Source organism: Boleophthalmus pectinirostris, unplaced genomic scaffold (assembly GCF_026225935.1).
Source record: "Boleophthalmus pectinirostris isolate CB_2022bp ecotype Guang Dong unplaced genomic scaffold, ASM2622593v1 HiC_scaffold_17, whole genome shotgun sequence".
Classification (NCBI taxonomy): domain Eukaryota; kingdom Metazoa; phylum Chordata; class Actinopteri; order Gobiiformes; family Gobiidae; genus Boleophthalmus; species Boleophthalmus pectinirostris.
In genome coordinates this window covers 7,761,310-7,783,246 of record NW_026571115.1, presented here as the reverse complement: position 1 = coordinate 7,783,246, position 21,937 = coordinate 7,761,310, and the positions used below count along the sequence as shown (strand labels likewise).

The following is a 21,937-nucleotide window of genomic DNA, read 5'->3' as shown; positions in this document are numbered from 1 at the left end:
TGTAAGAGACTTGTTTAAGCGCACAAATCAGCTCATCTGTTGTAGCCAAACCAACCAAATCAGCTCTTTCTGGTCAGATTGTGTTAAAATAAAGCTCAGATTAAGTCAGAACAGTGCCTCTAGTTAGCATCACACCCCCAAGGAAAGCTGCAAAGTATCAATACAGTAAAATGGTTCACTCCAAATGATGTATTCTTTTTTATACAATATTTCTTCACATATTCAGAACTAGATGGCGCAATATAGACAATAGAAAAACGAAAATATACGCATTCGCTTAGGTTTATCTGAATGCTAATAGGCTGATGTAAGCAGCAAATAACGCCCAAGGAAAAAACAGTTTCTGAAAATGCATGTTTAGCCCCATGAATACGAGAATTCCCCAATGCAATTTTGAACCTGCTTAGCTATAAAACTTGAATTGTAATGATGAATTGTCAAGACCAGTTTAAAACCTCTCAAAATGTCCAAATGACCAATGGAAATCTACCAAATCTCCTATGCAAAACCAGGTCTTAAACAGCTGAATTTCTGTGTAACATTTGCATATATTCCCCGAAAATCTTAACTTGTGAGACTGGTTAATTCTTGCTGTGAGCTCACCACGTCAGCCACAACCATAATTCACTATCTACGAAGACTGTCTTGTGTCAATTATGAAAAAAAAATGTGGAAAATGTCAAGTTTGAAGTTTTGTAACCCTATATTCGAGTCTTTTTAGATCACAACTTATCGGAGGAGACGTGACAATATTGGTTGATTTGTGGTCAGGCATGTTACGGTGATACCTCCCAGTCTATCTATGCATTGTTAATATTATTAGAATTATACCGAGGTTTGATATAAGTTTAAGTTTGTGGTGCAACTAGCAGCAGCAGCTATTATAAATGTACTGAGGGCTTAGCTATAACGTGGACTGGTATCCCACTTCTCAGGGAGCCGCCACAGTAGCTGAGAAACAGTCAAACGGGACGGATTCTGCCCTTACCAACATGGCGACGGTACTGCTAGTGTCAGTGATGCTTATTGTTGAGGTTTCTATCAAAGTTAATGGTCAAATATTTGGCTTGGCTTGATCTACATTTCCCAAAATAGCTGTTTGCTGAATTTACAATTTACAAGCATTGTTCAAAGTTACCAGATGATGGCGCTGTGTCTTTAAACCATAGACTGCATATATTCCAGAAGTCAATGCTTAAGATTAAATGTAATGTTGTTCCAAGAATTGTGTTTTAGCTTGGACATTTTTTATTTAATTGTGTATTAGCAACATTCTGGAACTATTTTTTAATTTTTTCATATTAGTGGTGTTAAAATAGTTGAACCTGAAGCAATTTTTGTCACCTTGAATCAAAACATCATATTTTATTTTCAAGAAATGCACATTGTCTACCAATTTAACTTTAGACTACATTTAGAAAACACATTTATTATAGATTTTAGGGGTTATCTTAAAGGTGCATTGTGTAACTTTTCTGGTGGAGGATCCGTCATATTATTTTCTCCATCGAGATGTAAGTGCTTTGTCTGGAATGTTTCACAGTATGGCATTAAACCTTTCTATCTTCAGTCAGATCTGTGGAGAGGCAACCCCACTCACAGTTACAATGCCTATTTTTCTAGGTATTTTTGTGTAATAAAACCAGCTGTAATTTAATAAATGTGAAGTAGAGCTGTTAAATGTCAAAGTGTGGAACATTTCAGGATGAATAAAAACATCTTCATGGAGAAAAGCATTTGACAGACCCTCTGCCAGAAAAGTTACACAATGCACCTTTAAGGAATTGACATAAAAACATGGTAAATTCAGTCTAGTCCAGCAAATTTCATGTGGATTCTATACTACGATATACTATATACTATGTACTGTACTATACTATATACTATAATGCTTCACTATTTATTATTCACAGTCAGTTAGTCTTTAAGTTGTCACTGGGGCGTGAAAGGTACAGCTGTCTTCTGGTAAATAGTTAATGAAAAATAAAACAAAAGAACAATACTTATAATACATGACTGAACCAGATTTTTTGCTGAAATTAACTCAAATTTTACACTGAATTACATTTTTTCCATTGTATAACATTCTATAACAGTATATGACCAATTTGCAATGCTACAAATCATAAAAATAAAGGCCGATATATGTAATTATTCAGTGACTTAAACTAGTAGTATTGTTAATCCATGTTTGGAGGGCAGAATTTTCAGACCTGATATTTGTCCTTTTGTGTGTATGTTAAAACTATAATATATTGTAAGGAAACTAACAAAGAAATTTGAGTTTTTTAAATCATAACGGGTGCCGGACAGCCTGTTTAAAATTGTATGTGTTGTGAAATCTACTGACACCACTCTATGTAATTGTACAGGTTTAGAAGCTCTTTATATTGGACAAAGAAGGGAGCTAAACGAGGGTCTGTCTGTTACTCTAATACGTTTTAAATAGTGTGGCTCCCTCTGGTGGACGTTTATGTGAATTGAGATTAAAACTGTGGAATCTTTCAATCTGGAATAAATTCTGTTGTCCCCCTCTTGTCTAAAATGGCAGCCTTGTAACAGACAGGCTCTCACCCTCCTCCAGCAACGATTGTGCAATAAACGAAGTCTATATTTTTAAATGCTCTGGTGTTTTTTGTCTTTTTTACATCAACTTTATTTAAAAATGTTGCAAGAGATTTAAAAAAAAAAATCCATTTGATTAAGTTATGTTTTGATTTTTTTAAGTTCACATTGTTCACAGTAGGGCATTAAACTGATCTATTTCCATGGAGATGTCTGTGCTGTGCCAGCTCCACACTGCCAGCTCAGTCCTTGTTATCTTGGTCTACGTCATCAGAGGTATAATACTAAACTGAACATGGTCAGACTAGACTGTATGGACAATATGGTGGTACTTTTGTCTCATTAATATTCACAAATACACAGATGATGATCTACAAATAGTCATTGGTTTGTGCGTGTGTTTTGATATCCACAAATGCAAATTTAATATCTGTAACTTGTATTTTGGTCTTTACAAATAGATGTGTATTTGTAAATATATATTTTTTCATTTGTAAAAAATTATTTCATTTGTAACACTGAAAAAGTTTGTTAAATGTGATTTGCATTTGTGGGTCAGCAGTTACACGAATTCACCAATTTCCAATATCAAAACACATGCACAAATCAATAACTATTTGTAGATCATCATCTGTGTATTTGTGAATATTCATGAGACAAAAATACCTCCAATACTATCTCGAGGGTTCATGTTTTTCATGTTTTTCATGTTTTTGTTTTGTTTTATTTGTTTTGGGGTTTGGGTTTTTTTTTTTTGGCAGTATTTAATAATGTTGCTTGATTTGTACTTGTAGGGCTGTGCAGTTAATCACATTTTAATCAAGATCAAGATGCAATCATTTCTAATTGTCAGTGATTAGTGTGTTGTTGTTTTTTTTTTTGTTTTTGTTTTTGTTTGTTTGTTTGTTTGTTTGTTTAAGGTCTCATGTTACGCTATTTTCTGAAATTGTAATGTTGTGTCTTCTCCAAAACATAAATGGAGTTTTGTTTTGTTTCATTCACAAATGTTAAACAAAAACCCTGCATATTCAAACTGAGTTCATCCCTCAAACAGAAAACGCTCTATTCCTCCTTGTGATGTCATGTGGTAATACACAAAATGCTCCTCCACTGTGTTTTTAAACCTCATACACCTTCACTATAATCATTTGGATGATTTTAATCCAGCCTTTACTGAACAAAAGTTAACCTGAAAACTACCACTATATGACATCACAAGGTGGAACAGAGCATTTTGAACTTTGGAGATTAGACTAACTAATACACCAGGCTTACTCAAACCTGTGTGAATGAACCAAAACACAACTCCAGGTCTGTTTTTGATTAAGTAATAACATTATAACAAGGCTCAAAGCTCACATGCAGTCCATTTTGTGTAATATAGGACATTATTTCAGTTGTTTCTTGCATCATTGTCTCGGCTTCTCTCTTCTGCAGTTCAACATTTGACCCAAAAATACACTGTGCCCGCCCCTGATACTACTTCCACCTCGGCCTGAGCTCTCACTTCCTCCATGTTGAAACATTCTTTATATTTCACCCTCCTCCAACTGCTGTGAGCTCCCATTCTGCCGACAAGGTGCAGCCCTCCAGACCTCTCAACCTCAACAGCCCCCCGTAACAACCAGGTAAGAGCCAGCTATGTAGTATCCGTTAAAATATGGTGAAAAATGGGGACCGTTGCCATAGCGATTAACAATTTAGACCAACATATTACAGCTTTGGAATGAGACAGTCCTGAAAATGTTGCAAGTTCACTGAGGTTTCTGCTTCCTGTTATATGCAACACGTTTCCTCCATTCAAAACATGTCATATTATTTAGTTTGAAATTATTAATCACTATGGAAACGGTGCAGATTTTTTGTCATTCTCAAACCAGTAGGAAGCTGGAACATGAATGAATGCATGAATATAATATATACGATTTTACTGGACTTGTTTTGTTCGTGGCTTTGAGAATGATGAAAAGTTAGGACCGTTGTCATAGCGATTAACAATTTAAAACATGTTCAACATCTTTTGAATCGTCAGCAGTCCTTAAAATGGCACCATATAACAGGAAGCTGAAACCCATGCAGAGAAATTAGCAAGTTTTGTGCTTACAATATAAGAGGGAATGGGTAACAAAAAGCAGTTATAATTTAAGCTAAAAAAAACGACTACAGAACCTAAAAGTTTAAACAAAAATACAATAGTAAAGTGCAGTATCACAGGCCAAACTTGTGTCCATTGGTGGTTTATTGTTGCACATAAGTACACTGGTATTATAGAATTGTCAAATTTTTGCATTCATCGCATTCAAATTGTTGTGTTTTAAAAATAAAAAATGTCCTGTTAGAAATACGAAGCTTGCAAAACTGAATGACCCTGTAACTTCCTTATTTAGTTCCGCTCTCTGCTGCAAAACTACGTCTCACTTTGTGTTCTGAAAGTGCCCATTGCAAAGACTAGACTAGGTCTGAGTTTTACAAAGTCATCTGCATTAACTACAGGCGTGTAAATCCAGCATTAAAAGGCAAGTTTACATAAAAAAGGAAGTTGATTTTTAAAAAATATGTGTGGTTTACAAGTAAGCAGCATTGACACCCTTTGCAGCTTCCTGAAATGCACATGATCTGCTACTTTTAAATGCATCATGTTAAGATCAGTTCAACAGTTCAACATAACTTTACAATGGAAAAGTCATGCAAAAACTATTCCATATTCTTTATATATATATATATATATATATATATATATATATATATATATATATATATATATATATATATATATATATATATATATATATATATATATATATATATATATTATCTGTCAGCTGTTTGTCTCCATGGAGATGTTATTACTTTGGAATGTTCTGCAGTGTAGCATTAAACATCAGTGAGACAATCAGCTAATGCCTCCAGGTCAGGCCACAGGTCAGATCTTGCCTGGGATCCAAACTTGACTTTCCTTCAGTAGTTAACACACATGAGTCTGGTCACTGGTGAATCTCCCATTTTTCAGATGGGTGTGATTGGGAGGTGCCAATCGAGGACACACGTGCTCACCTTATCAAAGAAGAAGGAAAAGTCAAAATTAAAGAAAGAAATTTCACAGGGGACTGAAAATCATCACAGGTTTCCGCAGAATCAAAGAGCAAATTTAAACTCTGTTAGTCTGGCATGAGATCAATTTGAATTTATTTGTAAATTAAATGTGACCAATGAGCTCTTTCCTTTCTCGTGCATCACTGAAACTAGAAATTCCATTGGACGATCACATTGAAACACAGAAAAGGGCGCAGGAACCAGACTGATATCAATCTATAATAAAAAATACACAAACAGCTCTTCCCGGATTTTCCAGGCTAGGTCAGATCTGTGGAGAGGCGAGCCCACACTTTAAGAATGCACGTTTTTCAGGATATTTTTTCAGCAATAAAAACGCCTGTAGTTGAGTAAATGCAAAATGGATACGTTTAATGCCATCCTGTGGAACATTCCAAGCAAAGCAATTGTCACAGAGTGGAGACAAGCACGTGGCAGACCCTCCCCTCCACCAGAAAAGTTACACGGTGAATCTTTAAGTGTTTCAATACGCTCAAAATTCAACTGCCTCATAAAGTTCCATTGATTACCCCAAGTACTACATGTAATAGCTGTAAACAGTTAACATGCAATAAAAAAAAACATTAAAAAAGTGTTATATTATGACAAAATCTTACATTATTGTTACTCACAAACTTTCTTAACCTGAGCACTCTAATATTACCCCACTACTGTCCATGCCACATCAACATTTCCTATAAATAAATAGCATAGTCCAATATTTCCACCACTTTGAGCAGGTTAGACAGCAGTGGGCCTGTATTATTGACCTGCCTTTACCCACTGATAACATTAGTCTCCACTTTATGAAGGATTATTGAGTTAGGGCCAAAACAGTGGCAAGACAGAGAGGAGAGGAGTATAGGGAACAGTCTTGTGATGTGGCTTGCGATTTCGAACGAGGAAATCCTGGAAGATACCAATGTTGTCGCTGCAAATGGAGGTAAAATATAGCTTTGATTTTTGTAAGATACTTGTTTATGAAGGAAAGGGTGTGAGAAATGGCATTGACACTAGCGTGAATGACTAATAAGGTAACACAGGAAATACAGAGGTTTTGGTGCGTGTGATCGAGGAAGTGGTTTAACAGTCGTGAAAACATGCTGCGCTAAAATATAAAGTTTCTAGACACTTTGTTAAATAGTGAACAGTAGTTATGTCTTATGAGGTTGTATTTTAGTTCAGATCAAGAGTGATGTGAAGTTTGCGTTACTGTCACTACCAACGGGATGTACTTATGAAAGATGTTTGAAAGATGTTACTTACTTCCCTTTTTTTAGCTTTTCGCCTTGGGTGTCTTTCGTGTTGCAGGCTTGATGACAATTTACAATACTAGTTTTTATGGGAGTTTTATCTTTATTTATTTTATCTTTTTCTGATGTTGCGATTGGTGCAGTTCAGGATTGGCATCTAGTATCTCAGTTGTTAATAAATATGTAAAGGAGATAATTTGCTATTTAACTTTTCATTTTTCATCATTGCATGTTCATGGGCCACTACAACAACTAAACAGAGACATGGAAACTTCCCTCACTCCAGACAATTCCTATATTTCCAGGACACCATTTATTAAATTACAGGTTTATTACTGAAAATACTTGTGGATACCATACAAGACAAGAAGGTTTTCCCCTCCACCAGGAACGTTGCATAGTGCATCTTTGAATATAATTAAATTCCACAGCACTTTGGTTGACTGAGAAAGTACTCCATGAATACAAGTGGACTTGGCTCCACTTAAAGACAGGACTTTTTCGATTGCCAGTGAAAGGAAGGTGAAGTTATATTTTTATTAATCCCCTGTGTAAGAATTTCAATTTCTGCATTTGACCAATTCTTCAACCAGTGCTGCTGGAGCAACCTCTCAGGAGCAGAGTGTAGTGCTCAGGGGTCATAAAAGGTAAAGGTATACACTAGGGATGTAACAATAACCAAAATATCGTGATATCGTATAGTCAAAAGTCTCACAATAATATCATGGGCTGTCACAATATACTGAATTACAAGTTCCTTTGCTTAAATGCATGGTTTTATAGTATAAACATAGGGAACTACATATCCCATGATCCATTTCAGTGCAGACAACATGAAAAGAGATGTTTTTTACTTGAATTCTTGGGATTATGACAGTAATAATTCACACCAAAACCTTGTCAAGGTATTTTAAAACCAAAAAGGTGCCCCATCTACAATTATATTAACCTCTTCAAAATATTGCAATAAATATCGTACCATGAGATGCATATCATGATAATATCGTACTGTGAGATTTGGATATCGTTACATCCCTAGTATACGCACATCCCTGGTGCAAGGCTACTGCAGTGGACATAGAGAGTGACAGTTTTTCGATCAGTGGATCTTCGTCTGGTCCACTCATAGAAACATTGTCATTCATTAAAGGCAGTTTGGGTGTGTGTAGTGTGTAGGCTTTGTCTCACTTTTTAAAGTGCTCAGGAACCTATATCCAGATCATAAGATTGCCATAAAAGATGTAAAATTACATTAAAGAGACAATGTTACACTTCTATGGGGGTATTAATTGCATAATAACATAACATAAATAACAGTATATAGATCACCATGTTAGCTTTTATTATTTTGAAAATGCTCGCCAGTAATAACAAGTTAGTTTATAGGATCATACTGCACTGCCTACCAAAAGCAGGGTTTGAATAGTGTCTGGGAGAGATCGCTAAATGCTCAAACATGCATGGATGAAATATGAAACCTCTTCAGCCATGTTTTTGATGATTGAATATTATAACACAGTAGAAAGCTCTAAAAAGTCTGTCTAAATATGACACCAGATATAATTAACCCCAAAACCACTGTAACATTCATTTTATAACTTTTATTTTGTATTGTTTTTCTGTTGTTCCCAGTTCACCATGTCGAGAAAGGTGGTGCGGTCCAGTAAGTTCCGTCACGTGTTCGGTCAGCCCGTGAAGGCCGATCAGTGCTACGATGACATACGCATCTCGCAGATGACCTGGGACAGCAATTTCTGCTCCGTCAACCCCAAGTTTGTGGCCATGATTGTGGACGCCAGTGGGGGAGGAGCCTTCATAGTGCTGCCCCTCAACAAGGTATGGAAAAATCAGTAATGAAAACTTATTGAAGGAGCTGTAACTGATTTGTAGTGTCCTAAAAATGTGAAAACAAAATTACTTCATATTCAGGGGTCCAAAGTTATTCCTCACTTACCTCATGCTTTCAAAGCATCCAAATTATTCACTGAGATGAGTTTAAAAGTGCTTCTTACAAATTTTGGAGACAAGAACCAACAACAATTGGTATTCTAACACACCCTTCCTAATTATCAGACAATAAAACACATCATAATAGAGATACAGACAACACACAACAGACTTATATAATATATCTGTACTGTGGACATACTGTACTTTAATTAAATACATGGAAAAAATATAAATAGATTTTTATATTTATGTGACAAATTAGGAGTGTTATTAGTTGGTATTAGTCAGTTAAAAATTTCTCACCCAAAAGTTGCCAGTTTGATTCTTACTACTAGAAATATATACTGCCATTGTGCATTTCATTTAATAGTTTTTACTTTAAAGTACATTTTCAGTCCATTTTAGCTACTGTAGAAGCTATTTCCAATTCAATACTGACCAACCACAATACGATCTACACTACAGCATGTTATATTGATTATGTTGGTGCTTTAGTGAGAGAGGAGTGAGTTTAACATGTACATAAATGCATTGTCGTGTATAATTCCTTTCATTCATTTGATTAAAATGAAGGAAAGGAATTATACACGACAATACATTTACTGTATAAACCAAAGGAGTGTGCTCCATACAAACACAGGCTACAGACTATAATGCAGGACAATTTAGTGCTTTTAGATAACGTCTCACACTTATTACACAATAATGCTATTTTCTTATCTATGTTCTAATGTGGTTTCCTCATCACAAATAGACCTGGAGTTGTTTTGTTTCATTCACACATGTTTAACACAAAGATCCGGCAAATTTAAGATGAGTTCTTCTCTCAAACAGAAAGCACTCAGTACAGGAAGTGTTCCATTGTGTTTTTAAACTCCATTCACCTTCACTACAATCATTTGGATGATCTCAGCCCTGGAATTGCCAAATCTCTACTGAAGTAAAAGGTAAAAGGTAGCTATTAACTTGAAAACTATGTCACCTTATGACATCATAAGGTGGAACAGAGCATTTTGAGCTTCAGAGATGTTATATAGGTTAAGTTAAGTTGCTTTATTTGTGCATGTAAATACATTTTGCAGACAGACCAATGAGAAAGGGTTACTCTGACATGTGTGAATGAAACAAAACACAACTCTAGGTATATTTTTGATGAGATAACATTATAACTTGCCCTAAATCTCACAAGACTCCATTTTGCGTAATATAGGACCTTTATGCTTGCAAATCTATATTTATATATATTTTTTTAAAAGCATATGTCAGCATAGACTTCTGGGACAAAATGGCTGCACGTTCCCATCAAATGCACAGAAAGCATCACATTTACTGGTTTCATCTCTGACGTGTACTGAACAAGGTCACAGCAGTGTATCGACTCACCATATAAGTATTGCTCTCACCAACATTTAAATTATGCCAACAACTGAAAAAGGAAGTTTAACGCAGTGTCACACGACACTTTGCTGCTGTCGAGTTTTTACCATATTTGGCTGCGCTCAAGACACAGGATGTGGTTCACATTTAACATTCAAGACTCTGAATATGAATGCATCTACACTCCTTGAAGGAAACTGTATTGTTGAGTGTAAGATTTCTGGAGATAAACAGAATGTATAGAGGAGGAACATTCAATTTTTATTTAGTTAAAAGTGCTATAGTACACAAAATTGACTCTTGTGAACTTTAAGCCATGTTAGAACGGACTTGTGTTTTGTTTCATTCACACATGTCTGAGTAAACCTCTGTTATTAGTTAGTTAATGTTCAACCTTCTGATGCCATGAAGAGGGCATTTTCGAGTTAACAGCTCTCTCTTTACCTTTAGTTCAGTAGTGATTGACAATTCCAGGGCTGAAATCATCCAAAGGATTCTAGTGAATGTGTGTGGAGTTTAAAAACATAGTGAAGCACTTCCTGTACTACCATATCTCTTTGAAAGAAGAACTAAATATGCAGGTTTTGTGTTTTTATTTAACATGTGTGAAACAAAACACAACTCCAGGTCTGTTTGTGATGAGGAAACAACATTATAACATAGATCCTTTTATCATAACCTGCTACTATTAGATCTTAACTATTCATTTAATTGCACTGCTCTCTTTATTTAGTCCACCACAGCAGCAAAATCATGCACCACTCCAGCCTCTCCATCTCCTCTTCACCACCAATGTCAAAGCTTGATAGGAGATATTATCCCCCTCCCTTTATTGCATTGTTTACAAATAACTTTAAACATACATACATGCAAACATATGAACAGAATACACAAATACTACAATACTATTAATAAACTAATGAACAGATTCAGATTGAAGTTCTTTATAAATTTATAACATGTTAATCATTGTTCCATATCACTATACCATGAGCATCACCATAGCAACAAGTAAACAAAAATAAACTAGTGTTAGGAGGGACTAGTTTCAGCTAAAATAGAAATAACCAATGCCCTGAATATTCACGGACAGCCAAAATTTTGTCCAATTTAAAAAGGAACTATATTCAGTTGGTGGGTCCATGGTATAAGCAAAATTTTATAGACTAGAATGAAATTTTGCTGTCACTGTAATGCGGTAAAACAACAACAAACATGCTACAGCACACTTCCTGATTATTGGACAATGAAACGCTTTATAATTACATTTATATAGTACACAGCGGACATATTTTGATCTCAATAGCTGCTTATACAATAAATCTGTACTGGGGCAAGACCCGTTTTGTTTAAATACATGGGGGAAAAAATCTAGTACAGGTCCTATAGTAATTTAAATTGGCACTACGTAACTTTTCTAGCCACCTCCTTGTCTCCATGGAGCTGTTATTGATTTATTTTCCTAGAATTTTTCACAGTATGGCGTCAAACTTATCCATCCGTATTTATTCTTGTGTTCTTACTGTGAGTGAGCTTGCTTGTCCTTAGATCTGACCCATAACTTGGTCTGGTGGCACCTCCTCCATTGAGTTAATTCATTTAAATGCTAAACATACAACAGGAAAGGAAAAGCAATAAACATCCCCACAATGAAGACAAGCAAAATTCTGCAGTGTACATGCTATATTGTGCTAATTTTTGCATATTTATGTTGAAACTGCTTGCTGATACACCACTAGACTAAAATTAGAATAAAAATATGTAAATGAAATAAAAGCATACAGATTTTCTCATCCAGTGACCCCTAGCTTCAGGACATGGCCCCGTCATTTTTCTTTATTGCTTTATTCAAATTCCTCAGACTAAATGTCCACTGAGTTAAATGAAAGTGAATGTATTAGTATGAAGCCTGTGGTCAAAACTAATCATTACAGATGGGCTCATACATCCACCCACTCTGTCCAGTTACAGCTAACAGAATTGAATCAGCTGAATCCTTTCTAAAGACCACTGGAGGTATTTGGAGATTTAAGCAGGACCAAGTACAGTAATTTAGGCATTTATTTATCAATGTATGCTTTTACTTTTTTTTAAGTACATTATTTGAAGTTCAGTACAGTTTTGTTGTAGTTTTTAGTTGTCGGTTCACAAAAAACATAATTTCAACAGGAGTAGTAGTAGCAGTAGTAGCAAGTGTAATAGGATGTGGTATTTATATGAATGTGAGTTTTGGTGTTGGTCCAGTGGCGCAGACTGGCAGCCTCACATCCATCAGTCTGTCCCAGGGCAGCTGTGGCTAAAATAGTAGAATGGATTGAATGAATAATGCGTGGAGTATATAATTATTATGATTAATGCATTACATACTGGATTACTATTACAATATTATATACAAACAAATGGTTCCATTTGAGTCATGATTGTAGTAACTTTATTGACCTTATAGGGGAAGTATGTTCTGTGCATTTGTGGATCCTTCTCTATCTTGGTCAAGAGGAACCTACTGTGCAGTATTTGTGTAATTTAATTAGTAATATTAGCAGTTGTAGTAATAGTAGTAGTAGTAGTAGTAAATGGAGCTCTGACTTTTGCCATTCACCAGCCAAACGCATGTCTACAACACAGACTTTTTCTGGGTGAGAGAAACAGTAGTAGCAGTAATAGTAGTCGTAGCAGCAACAGCAATATTATTATTATTAGTAGCAGTAAAAGTAGTAGTAGTAGTTGTCATAGTAGTAGTAGCAGTAGTAGTAGCAGTAGCAGTAGCAGTAGCATTATTGATGATTTTGTTGTAATAATCTTTTGTTTTTGTCTCTTCTCAGACAGGCCGTATTGACATGTCGTATCCCACAGTCTGTGGACACACTGGGCCTGTGCTTGACATCGAGTTCTGTCCCCACAACGACAACATCATCGCCAGTGGATCTGAGGACTGCAGCGTCATGGTAACTCACATAAATACATATACCTTTGTGTGGACAAGAGTAAAATGTCTGGGTGTAGTTAGAAAGTTTTAGTTGTCAGTAGTAGTAAAGTATTTTTAAAGGTTTATTTAACTTTGTCTCCATGTAGGTGTTATTGTCTGGAAAGTTCCACAGTATGGCATTTAACATATATATGTATTTTCCTTTCGCAAAAATACATTCTGACACATGTATTCTTGCTGCGAGTGGGCTCTCCTCTCCATTGCACAGACCTGTTATCTGTTCTGGTGGTGTCAGCTGCTTGTTTCCATGGAGACTGATAAGTTTAATGCTGCACTGTGCAATATTCTAGCCAAAGCAATCACATCTTCATGCATTGTGTAACTTTTCTGATGGATTGTCTGTCATATGCTTTTCTTCATGGAAATGTTATTGCTTTATCTGGACTGTTTCACAATATGTCATTAAACAATTCTTTTAGCGAGACTAAACCAGAAGAAATTACTGGTCAGATCTGTGGAGAGGCGACCCTGCTCACAGTCAGAATGCATGTTTTTCTACGTAATTTTGAGCTGTAATACCACCTGTAACTGAATAAATGTAAGGTAGCTGCTAAATGTCATACTGTGGAACATCTTAGGCAGAGCAATCACATATCCATTGAAGCAAGCAGGTGACGGATCCTCAACCAAAACGTTACACAGTGCACCTTTAAGCACATATTTCTATTACTGTGGTATGGACACTTCTTTATGTTACTGAATAGATTTTTTTATTTTTTCAATTTCCTTTTCAGATCTGGGAGATCCCTGAGGGCGGGCTGGTCTCTCCTCTGACGGAGCCTGTGGTCAAACTAGATGGGCACTCCAAACGGGTGGGCATCCTGAGCTGGCACCCCACTGCCCACAACGTGCTCATGAGCGCAGGTATGCTCACTGTACCACACCGCTTTAGACAAACTCTCACACCAACTACCACCTAAGAATAGATTTGACTTTTAGTGTAACACCAGATCTAAGCCAGGACTATAACTGGACTATATTAGGTCTAAATTAAGTCTTGACCAGATCTATAATAGGCCTACACTACAGCTACAGTGCTTCTAAGAATAAGACTAAGAAAGACTTTCAAACAGTTCTTGAAGGTCGAAATAAATTAAATATGCGCTGTCTGCATCTAATTATAAAGCGTTTATAATAATCAGGAAGTGTACATTAGCATACTAGTTGTCGTCAGCTTTACCGTCACTCTTCTCTTATAAACTGCTTATAAACTAATAATAACTATAACTATAATAACTTTGGAATACTGCAAACACATTTTTAAGACAGTAAAAAGTCACATACAAGATCTCTTAGCTTTTGTTCTTTTTTTTTTTTTTTTTGGCTTGGTTTATTCTTAAATTGAATTTGATTTTAAACTTATTTTGATCCGATATGAACATAATATGATCTGGATTTAGTTTTAGTCTCGAAGTTTGAATATAAAACTGCAACCCCTTAGCCATTCTTACAACAACATCTGCTGCCCTCTAGTGGTTGTGATATGAAATAGACTAAACTTCCATTTGAATGGCACAAGATGGAGCAGCATTAGAATCAGTACAGTAATAATCCTGGCTGCTTTGTCTGTATTAGTTTTGACTTTATTTACTGGGCTTATTCCAGGTTTAGTCTTTTACTCCTTTTTGTTTTTGGATTATGCAAAATTGACTTTTTGGAGCTTTCGTTCCTTCATCAAAGACATGCCCGAGGAGGTTTTATACGAGCGTCAGGTTCGGACCAAACTGACAGAGGGTGTATACGAGTTTCAAATGGGTGCGAGGACAATATTCTTGCATTAATTGTCATTATTTGCAAGCCTTTTAAAAAAAAAAAGTTCAAATGCTCCCTTTTGCATTTGAATAATCTACCAGCCACTCCCACCATTCGAACCCTCTTTATGTTGTTTTCGGCAAATATACCATTTTCAAAACAATAAAAGGTAGCAAGGTGATCTCAATATGTTATGTGTTAGCAGTTAATATCCCATAGAAGTAAAGTACCTGCTTTTTGTGATTCCTGAGTATTTGTCACTGAAGAGGTAGAGGAGAGGTCGTGTGTGTCTGGGCTTGTCCAACCATTAAAAGATGTTTATAGATTTGGAGGAGAAAACATTTCCGAGAAAAGTGTCTGGATGTTCCTGGAAATTAAATAGTGGGAAATACGCCATCTGAAGGAACGTCCATCTGAATGTACTGATACTTTGCAATGACATCAGACTGGGGGTGTTCCACTTGTGTCTCTATTGGTGGAATCTTCAGCAGTTACCATTCGCAAAAACTGCCCAAAATGTTTTAAGACAGTCTGAAAAATACAAAATGGATTTAGACACATTAAACACATTTTCAGGAGCCAGTGATCAACGCAAGCGTTCATGGTTCTGTTTTGCATTCATCTGTGGGAGCAGGAATGCACCACCAACCTCTGCGTCAGTGGATCTAACTGCTCAGCCAATGATTTTTTTTTTTTTTTTTAATGTCAAAAGCAGGATTGAACCACCAACCTTCAGATCAGTAAGCAAACACTTTACCAACTGAGCTACTTTTGCCCACTCAAATGTGCATGAATCAAAAATACAACTTGGAGTAAGCCGATGAGGAAAGGAAAACATGGTTAAAAGCTTCTAAAAGTCAGTTCAAACTTATATATTTCTTTATGATCATGTATGTATTTATCCTCTCCTCCTTCTTTCGCGTAGGTTGTGATAACGTTGTGATCTTGTGGAATGTTGCTTGTGGGGAGGCGGTGGTGCGCATAGACTCGGTTCATACAGACCTGATCTACAGCGCCGTGTGGAACAGGGACGGCTCCAGGATCCTCACCTCCTGTAAAGACAAGACGCTCCGGATACTGGACCCCCGCAAAGGCACCGTCATCACCGTGAGTGCAGCCACCAACCACTGCTGTCACAGTCCAGAAAGAAAATTAAAGGGCGCATAGTGCACTGTTTTAACCTATGTTATAACGTTGTTTTCTCATCACAAACATATATTCAGTTGTGTTTTGTTTCATTCAGACATGTTTATCACACAAATCCGGCATATTTAGGCTGAGTTCTTCTCTCAAACGCAAAACACTCCACCTTGTGATGTCATGTGATACTACACGGAGTACTTTACTGTGTTTTTAAATTCCATACAACTTCACTAGAATCATTTGGATAATTTCAGTCCTGGAAATGCCAATCTCTACTGAACTCAAGGTAAAAGGTAGCTTGAAAACTACCCCTACATGACATCACAAGGTGGAACAGAGTACAGACATACTGTACATGGAGTTGTATTTTGTTTCATTCACACATTCTACACTCCATACATCTTTACTAGAAGTTTGATATCAGCAGTTTGAGAACTTGGATCTAACTGCCAAACACATTTTCATATTTCAACAATGCCTGTTGATTTTCCTTTGACAGCTACATTTGACCCAAACTGACACACATTCCTATTCTCAGTCCATGGTATAACTCCTGAACTGTTCTCTTTTGTGTTCTACAGGAGAAGGAGAAGCCTCACGAGGGCTCCAGACCGGTCCGGGCCGTGTTCATGTCCGACGGAAAAATCCTGAGCACAGGCTTCAGCCGTATGAGCGAGAGGCAGGTGGCGCTGTGGGACCCTGTGAGTACACTGAGTAACATTTTTAGCTGAGAATTAAAATCAACTAAAAGAGACAGCTGCAGCTACTGTAAGGAGTGGAAGTGCCAAAAACCTAAATTATTCTGAATTAATTAGGGACAATGTATTCATTTACAAGAGTTGCATGGTTAATTAAGGTTAGAGTTTGGGGGCTTATAATTAAGTGTTAAACCAAAGTGGAGCTCCACTCTCCACGGCTGTAGCTGGACCATACACTGTATAAAGAAGTGGACTAAGGGAGTGTGACGCCACCCATTGCGTTCAGCTCTAGTCAAATGAAGCTCACTGAGGCTTGCAGTTATAGGGTGAATTTGAAGCCAAGTTCTATATTTACAATAGGAATTTATTTACAGACAAAATAACTAAATAAAACACCAGGATCATGTAGAAATTCAACTGGAGCCCGAGTCAATGGAGCTCGAAACGCCCATATGTTCACTTCATATTTGGAACACGGCGATTAGTGGGTTAGCTATGTCCATATGTATACAGTCTACGAGCCAGACCAATGTCAAGTAAACAAGCTTAGTCCTATGTTAGTCCAATTTTAAATGACTATGAGCATGGCAGCCAAATCATGTGTGTATGTATGTTTTGAAAATATCTCAAAGTCTTAGATGGGCAGTGTCATAGATAAACCAGGCACATTCTACATTTTAACAACACAGGGATTCAAAAACAGTTCCAAATCCACCAGGTTTATGTCATGTGCAAAGATCTGGTCTACACTAAAGTGCAAATGTACTCAACTGCAATTAACCCAATATAGTAATCTCATAATAGTTCATTTATCATCCTGTTGCACCAAACACCAAAATTGTTTATAGCTTTAGTGTGATCATGCATTTCCGATTGAACTGTTTCTCAATAGATGATGAAGTTATAAGGGTGGTGCTATATCCAACATAATCCTGATATCAAATAGAGCATACATTCTTCTCACCTGACTAAACCTGGAACTAGACCAGAACCAAAGTAGTAGGTAGATTTGACTTTTTAGGAAGTAGTTTATGATTAGTCATGATACAAAAATTTCAAACTCAATTTCAGTACTAATGAATAGACTTGATACAGCAATGATAATAAATAAATGCTCATTATTTAGACAATAGAATGTGATTTTTAACATTAAATCACAGTTTGTTTGTTTTTTTCGTTTATATTCCCATGTGCTGTTCTATCTTTTTTAGTATCGATACTTGCTCTAATTAGTGTCTAGTTTCTATATTAGTTTTTGTATTTGATTTTCGATACTTTTGGCAACCCTACACATAATTGGACATTCAGATTTCACAATTGTCTCACAGAATCACATGTGAGTAAATAGACAGAAACTGTGTGAAATTGCTAAACTTTCTCCAAAATAATGGCAACATTTTTAAAGATAATATGACTCATTATAAATCTCTAATAATGTTTTGTTTTGCTGTTTTTTAGAAGAACTTCTCTGAGCCTCTGAACCTTCAGGAGCTGGACACTGGGAGTGGAGTCCTGCTTCCATTTTACGACCCAGACACAAACGTGGTGTACCTCTGTGGGAAGGTACAACATGTGTCATAGGACTTAAAGTATTTTTTCTGCTCTTTCTAATATTATATTGTTAATTTTTGCATGAACACACCCCATTTTCAAACTTCAAAATGTGGAAGCTATAATACACCTTTTGTGTTTTGATCAAGCTACTTAACTAATCATAAAGCACATTGATGTCTTTGCTTTGGGTTGCCAGATCCTATATAACTGAAACCAGTTGTAAATTAATCCAGAAAAGCTCTCTACATGTTAATTAGCCTTGATAAAGTAAGAAAAACATGAAAGACTTAGTTTATAATAAGCCTTTTTAGTAACTGCTTAATAGAGTTGGGAATTATAGTATTATAGTGAAGTAACTATTAAATCTGAATCTATTTTTTATAAACGATTTGTTCATTATGACTTCAGTCTTTGTTCATGCTTTATTAAGGCTAATTAAGGTGTAATGTGCCTCCTGTTAGCTTCACCCCACGAGGGAATGATGACATCGGCTGAAAAGTATCAATAAACAACCAAACACAAACAACATAGAGAACACAGTAATAATGTGTTTTCCCCTCTGTATTTCAGGGTGACAGCAGCATCCGTTACTTTGAGGTGACTGATGAGGCTCCATACGTGCACTTCCTGTCCATGTACAGCAGCAAAGACAGTCAGAAGGGGATGGGGTACATGCCCAAGAGAGGTCTGGAGGTCAACAAGTGTGAGATCGCCAGGTACGAAACACGATATTATCACCTGGAGGGATCTGAACTGTTTATTGAATATTGAGTTAGTTTTTCAGGCCCCAGCAGGCAGAGACATGAGCAGTCTTGTTTAGAAGGTAAAGGATGATAGATTTGTTAGGAGAAAAATGTATATAGATTGATAAGATGGGGAAATGTCAGGATTGCAACTCAAGGTTCAAGACTGACAAAAGAATAGATTTATGCAATTAAGTTAAATTGGTCTTCTGATGATTTATGTTATTAGGTTCTTTTTTTCCTTATAACATAGATTCATGCAATAAAAATCCAGATGAATACATATTTTAAAATACACTTGTGCAACTTTTCTGGTAGAGGGTGCATCATCAAGTTTTTTATCAAATCTCCATGGAGGTGTTATAAAATATCCCCAAGTTTGGCATAAAACTTATTTATTTCCATGTAGACAAGCAGATGCCACCACAAGGCCAAGTTACAGGTCATATCTGTGCAGAGATGATCCCACTCACTGTAAAAATACATGTTTTTCATGGAATTTTGAGCAATAAAAACATGTACATGTACTTAATACTAATTTGTGAGGTGACTAGTTGAGGGGTGAAAATAATAATAACAATACTGCATCAGTCTTATATAGCGCTTTTTGGACACTCAAAGACCTTTACAGACCATTTTTCTTTCACTCCATATTCAGTGGTGCTAAGCTACTACTGTAGCCACAGCAGGCCCTGGGGCAGACTGACGGATGTGCGGCTGCCAGTCTGTGCCATTGGCAGCTCTGACCACCACCATCACTCACACAAACCACTTTCATATTAGGCAATGAAGGCGAAGTGCCTTGCCTAAAGACACAACAACAGTTTTTACGACTAGCGCAATCCTGTGGCACCTGATTTTCACAGTGGTCTCCCATCCAAGTAGTACCAGGCCCAGCCCTGTATAGCTTCTGAGATCTGACGGGATCAGGCTTTGACAAGCCAGTATGGCCACAAGATAGATAGCAAGCTGTGATTGGCTAATGACAGACATGTGACAATTTCAAGTTAGAAAGTGGGTCTGTGTGTGTGTTTAAAGGTCTTATATCACACAGAATTTACTCTTGGGAGCTTAAAGCTGTGTTATAGTAATGCTGCTACCTCCTCAAAAACTTATCTGGAATTCTGTTTTGTTTCATTCAAATAATAGCGTAATAGATAGATCATTTATCTTAAATTGCATTTGATCAGATATATTGTTTTCTTGTTGTGTTATTTTTTTTTAGATTTTACAAACTCCATGAAAGAAAATGTGAGCCTATCCACATGACTGTGCCCAGAAAGGTAGGTTTTAGTTTTAATAAATTCACAAGCACCATTTCAGAGTCACTGTATTAAGATATCACTAAATATCAGCAGACTACTCTGGTGTATTTGGCCTGACTCTTCCCTCTCTCTTTTTGTTCAGTCGGACTTGTTCCAGGAGGATCTGTACCCGGACACAATTGGTCCAGAGCCGTCGGTCGAGGCAGATGATTGGTTCGCTGGGAAAGAAGCCCCACCCATCCTCATCTCCCTGAAAGACGGGTTTGTGGCCACCACCAAAGCCAAAGAGTTCAAAGTTCACAAGAGCCTCCTCAAGACGACAAGTGCCTCTGCAGCAGGGACAGTGGACAGCAGTGGGGTGAGAATAAACTATTATATGTATGAATTCATGTGGTTAAAAATAATTTAACCAGGATATATAGAAAACTGTCAATAGATGCAACTACTTTAAAAATTATTTGTTTATTATTATTTGTGCCTGTCTTTGTATCTAGCCTACAATCAAATCAGCTTTAAACACTGCAGTCTTTCTCTCTCTTTCAGGACGTCCAGTCTCTGAGGAAAGAGATGAAGGATCTGAGAGCTGAAATAGAAGCACTGACCAATCGGGTGAAGGAGCTGGAGAGCAAGCATTAGAACTGGAATCAAAAATTTAGGCATTTTTAGAGGCAAAGATAACGGTACATTAGACCTGTATTTAAAACAATATGATACTGTGTTTTAAAGGGAGGGTTTCAAGGACCAAATGTGTCAACATGTGAACGATCCATTTTAATATATTTAGTCTGAAATAAAAGTATTTTCAAAAAGGTGTAGCTTCTGTTTTGGGGTTTCTGACGGCTTTTACTTCTGCATCCTTTAAATATATGGAATTTGCCTCCTTTACTTAACATTATCTTCAAAATATCTAACTTAAGCTGTCCATCTGACTAGGGTCTGTTTTTTTTTTTTGCTTTGGATGATGCTTTGCCCTGAAAAATGTAGAAAAACATGTATTATTTAGCCAGGTGTAGGGCCTCCTTTGGCTTTCCATGGAAGTGTTGTTCCATGGTATTTATTGCATAAAATGAATCTATTTCCACAGAAAATATTCAAAAGTATGGCATACATTTGTATTATATGTATTATATTTTGTATGGAATTACCATATTACCAACTTCACCATGTCATAAAAGTAGTCAAATGTTTCCAGTGTCAGGAGGTTGAACCCTCTTCCTAACAGTTTATATTAGAGGGGGTCCCATATCAGGTCCCCTTACTCCAGTGTTTTAAAAATGAATGACTGAATTAATCAATTTAATGAAAAGAGCAGGTTCATGGCATAGGTACCTGGAGACGTTCATCACTCACTCTGAAGTCCAGCATCTTATATCTGTAACATTGGCCTCTACAGGTGAGGCTTATATCTTTGTAATAACAGAGAGTAAATCATTATAAAGTTATCACATTTATATTTGTAAATACAACTCCTGCCCCTACTCCTCCTGCAGTCAGACTCTCTTGGTCCATCTGATTAATCCTAATCTTTACTCTTTCATTGTGAACACATGAAACAGGT

The 21,937-nt window shown here is 36.5% G+C and overlaps 1 protein-coding gene and 1 pseudogene across 1 annotated transcript; one reads left to right on the top strand and one right to left on the bottom strand.

Annotated features, from left to right (window-relative positions):
- Positions 1-4,033: 4,033 nt before the first annotated feature.
- coro1a (coronin, actin binding protein, 1A) lies at positions 4,034-21,190 on the top strand. Its single transcript, XM_020933092.2, has 11 exons — positions 4,034-4,193; positions 8,544-8,747; positions 13,061-13,183; positions 13,959-14,088; positions 15,902-16,083; positions 16,701-16,820; positions 18,276-18,380; positions 18,942-19,087; positions 20,340-20,397; positions 20,522-20,737; positions 20,923-21,190. The coding sequence occupies exons 2-11, from the start codon at positions 8,550-8,552 to the stop codon at positions 21,013-21,015; spliced, it is 1,371 nt and encodes a 456-aa protein (XP_020788751.1). The 5' UTR covers positions 4,034-4,193; positions 8,544-8,549; the 3' UTR covers positions 21,016-21,190.
- Positions 19,956-20,072, bottom strand: LOC129408806 (5S ribosomal RNA; annotated as a pseudogene).
- Positions 21,191-21,937: the final 747 nt, after the last annotated feature.

Excerpts from the sequence above, each read along its gene's own strand:
- coro1a (XM_020933092.2), top strand. The coding sequence starts at position 8,550 with ATGTCGAGAAAGGTGGTGCGGTCCAGTAAGTTCCGTCACGTGTTCGGT. Across the intron at positions 14,089-15,901 it reads CAACGTGCTCATGAGCGCAG|GTTGTGATAACGTTGTGATC; the intron begins GTATGCTCACTG and ends TCTTTCGCGTAG. Across the intron at positions 18,381-18,941 it reads TGGTGTACCTCTGTGGGAAG|GGTGACAGCAGCATCCGTTA; the intron begins GTACAACATGTG and ends TCTGTATTTCAG.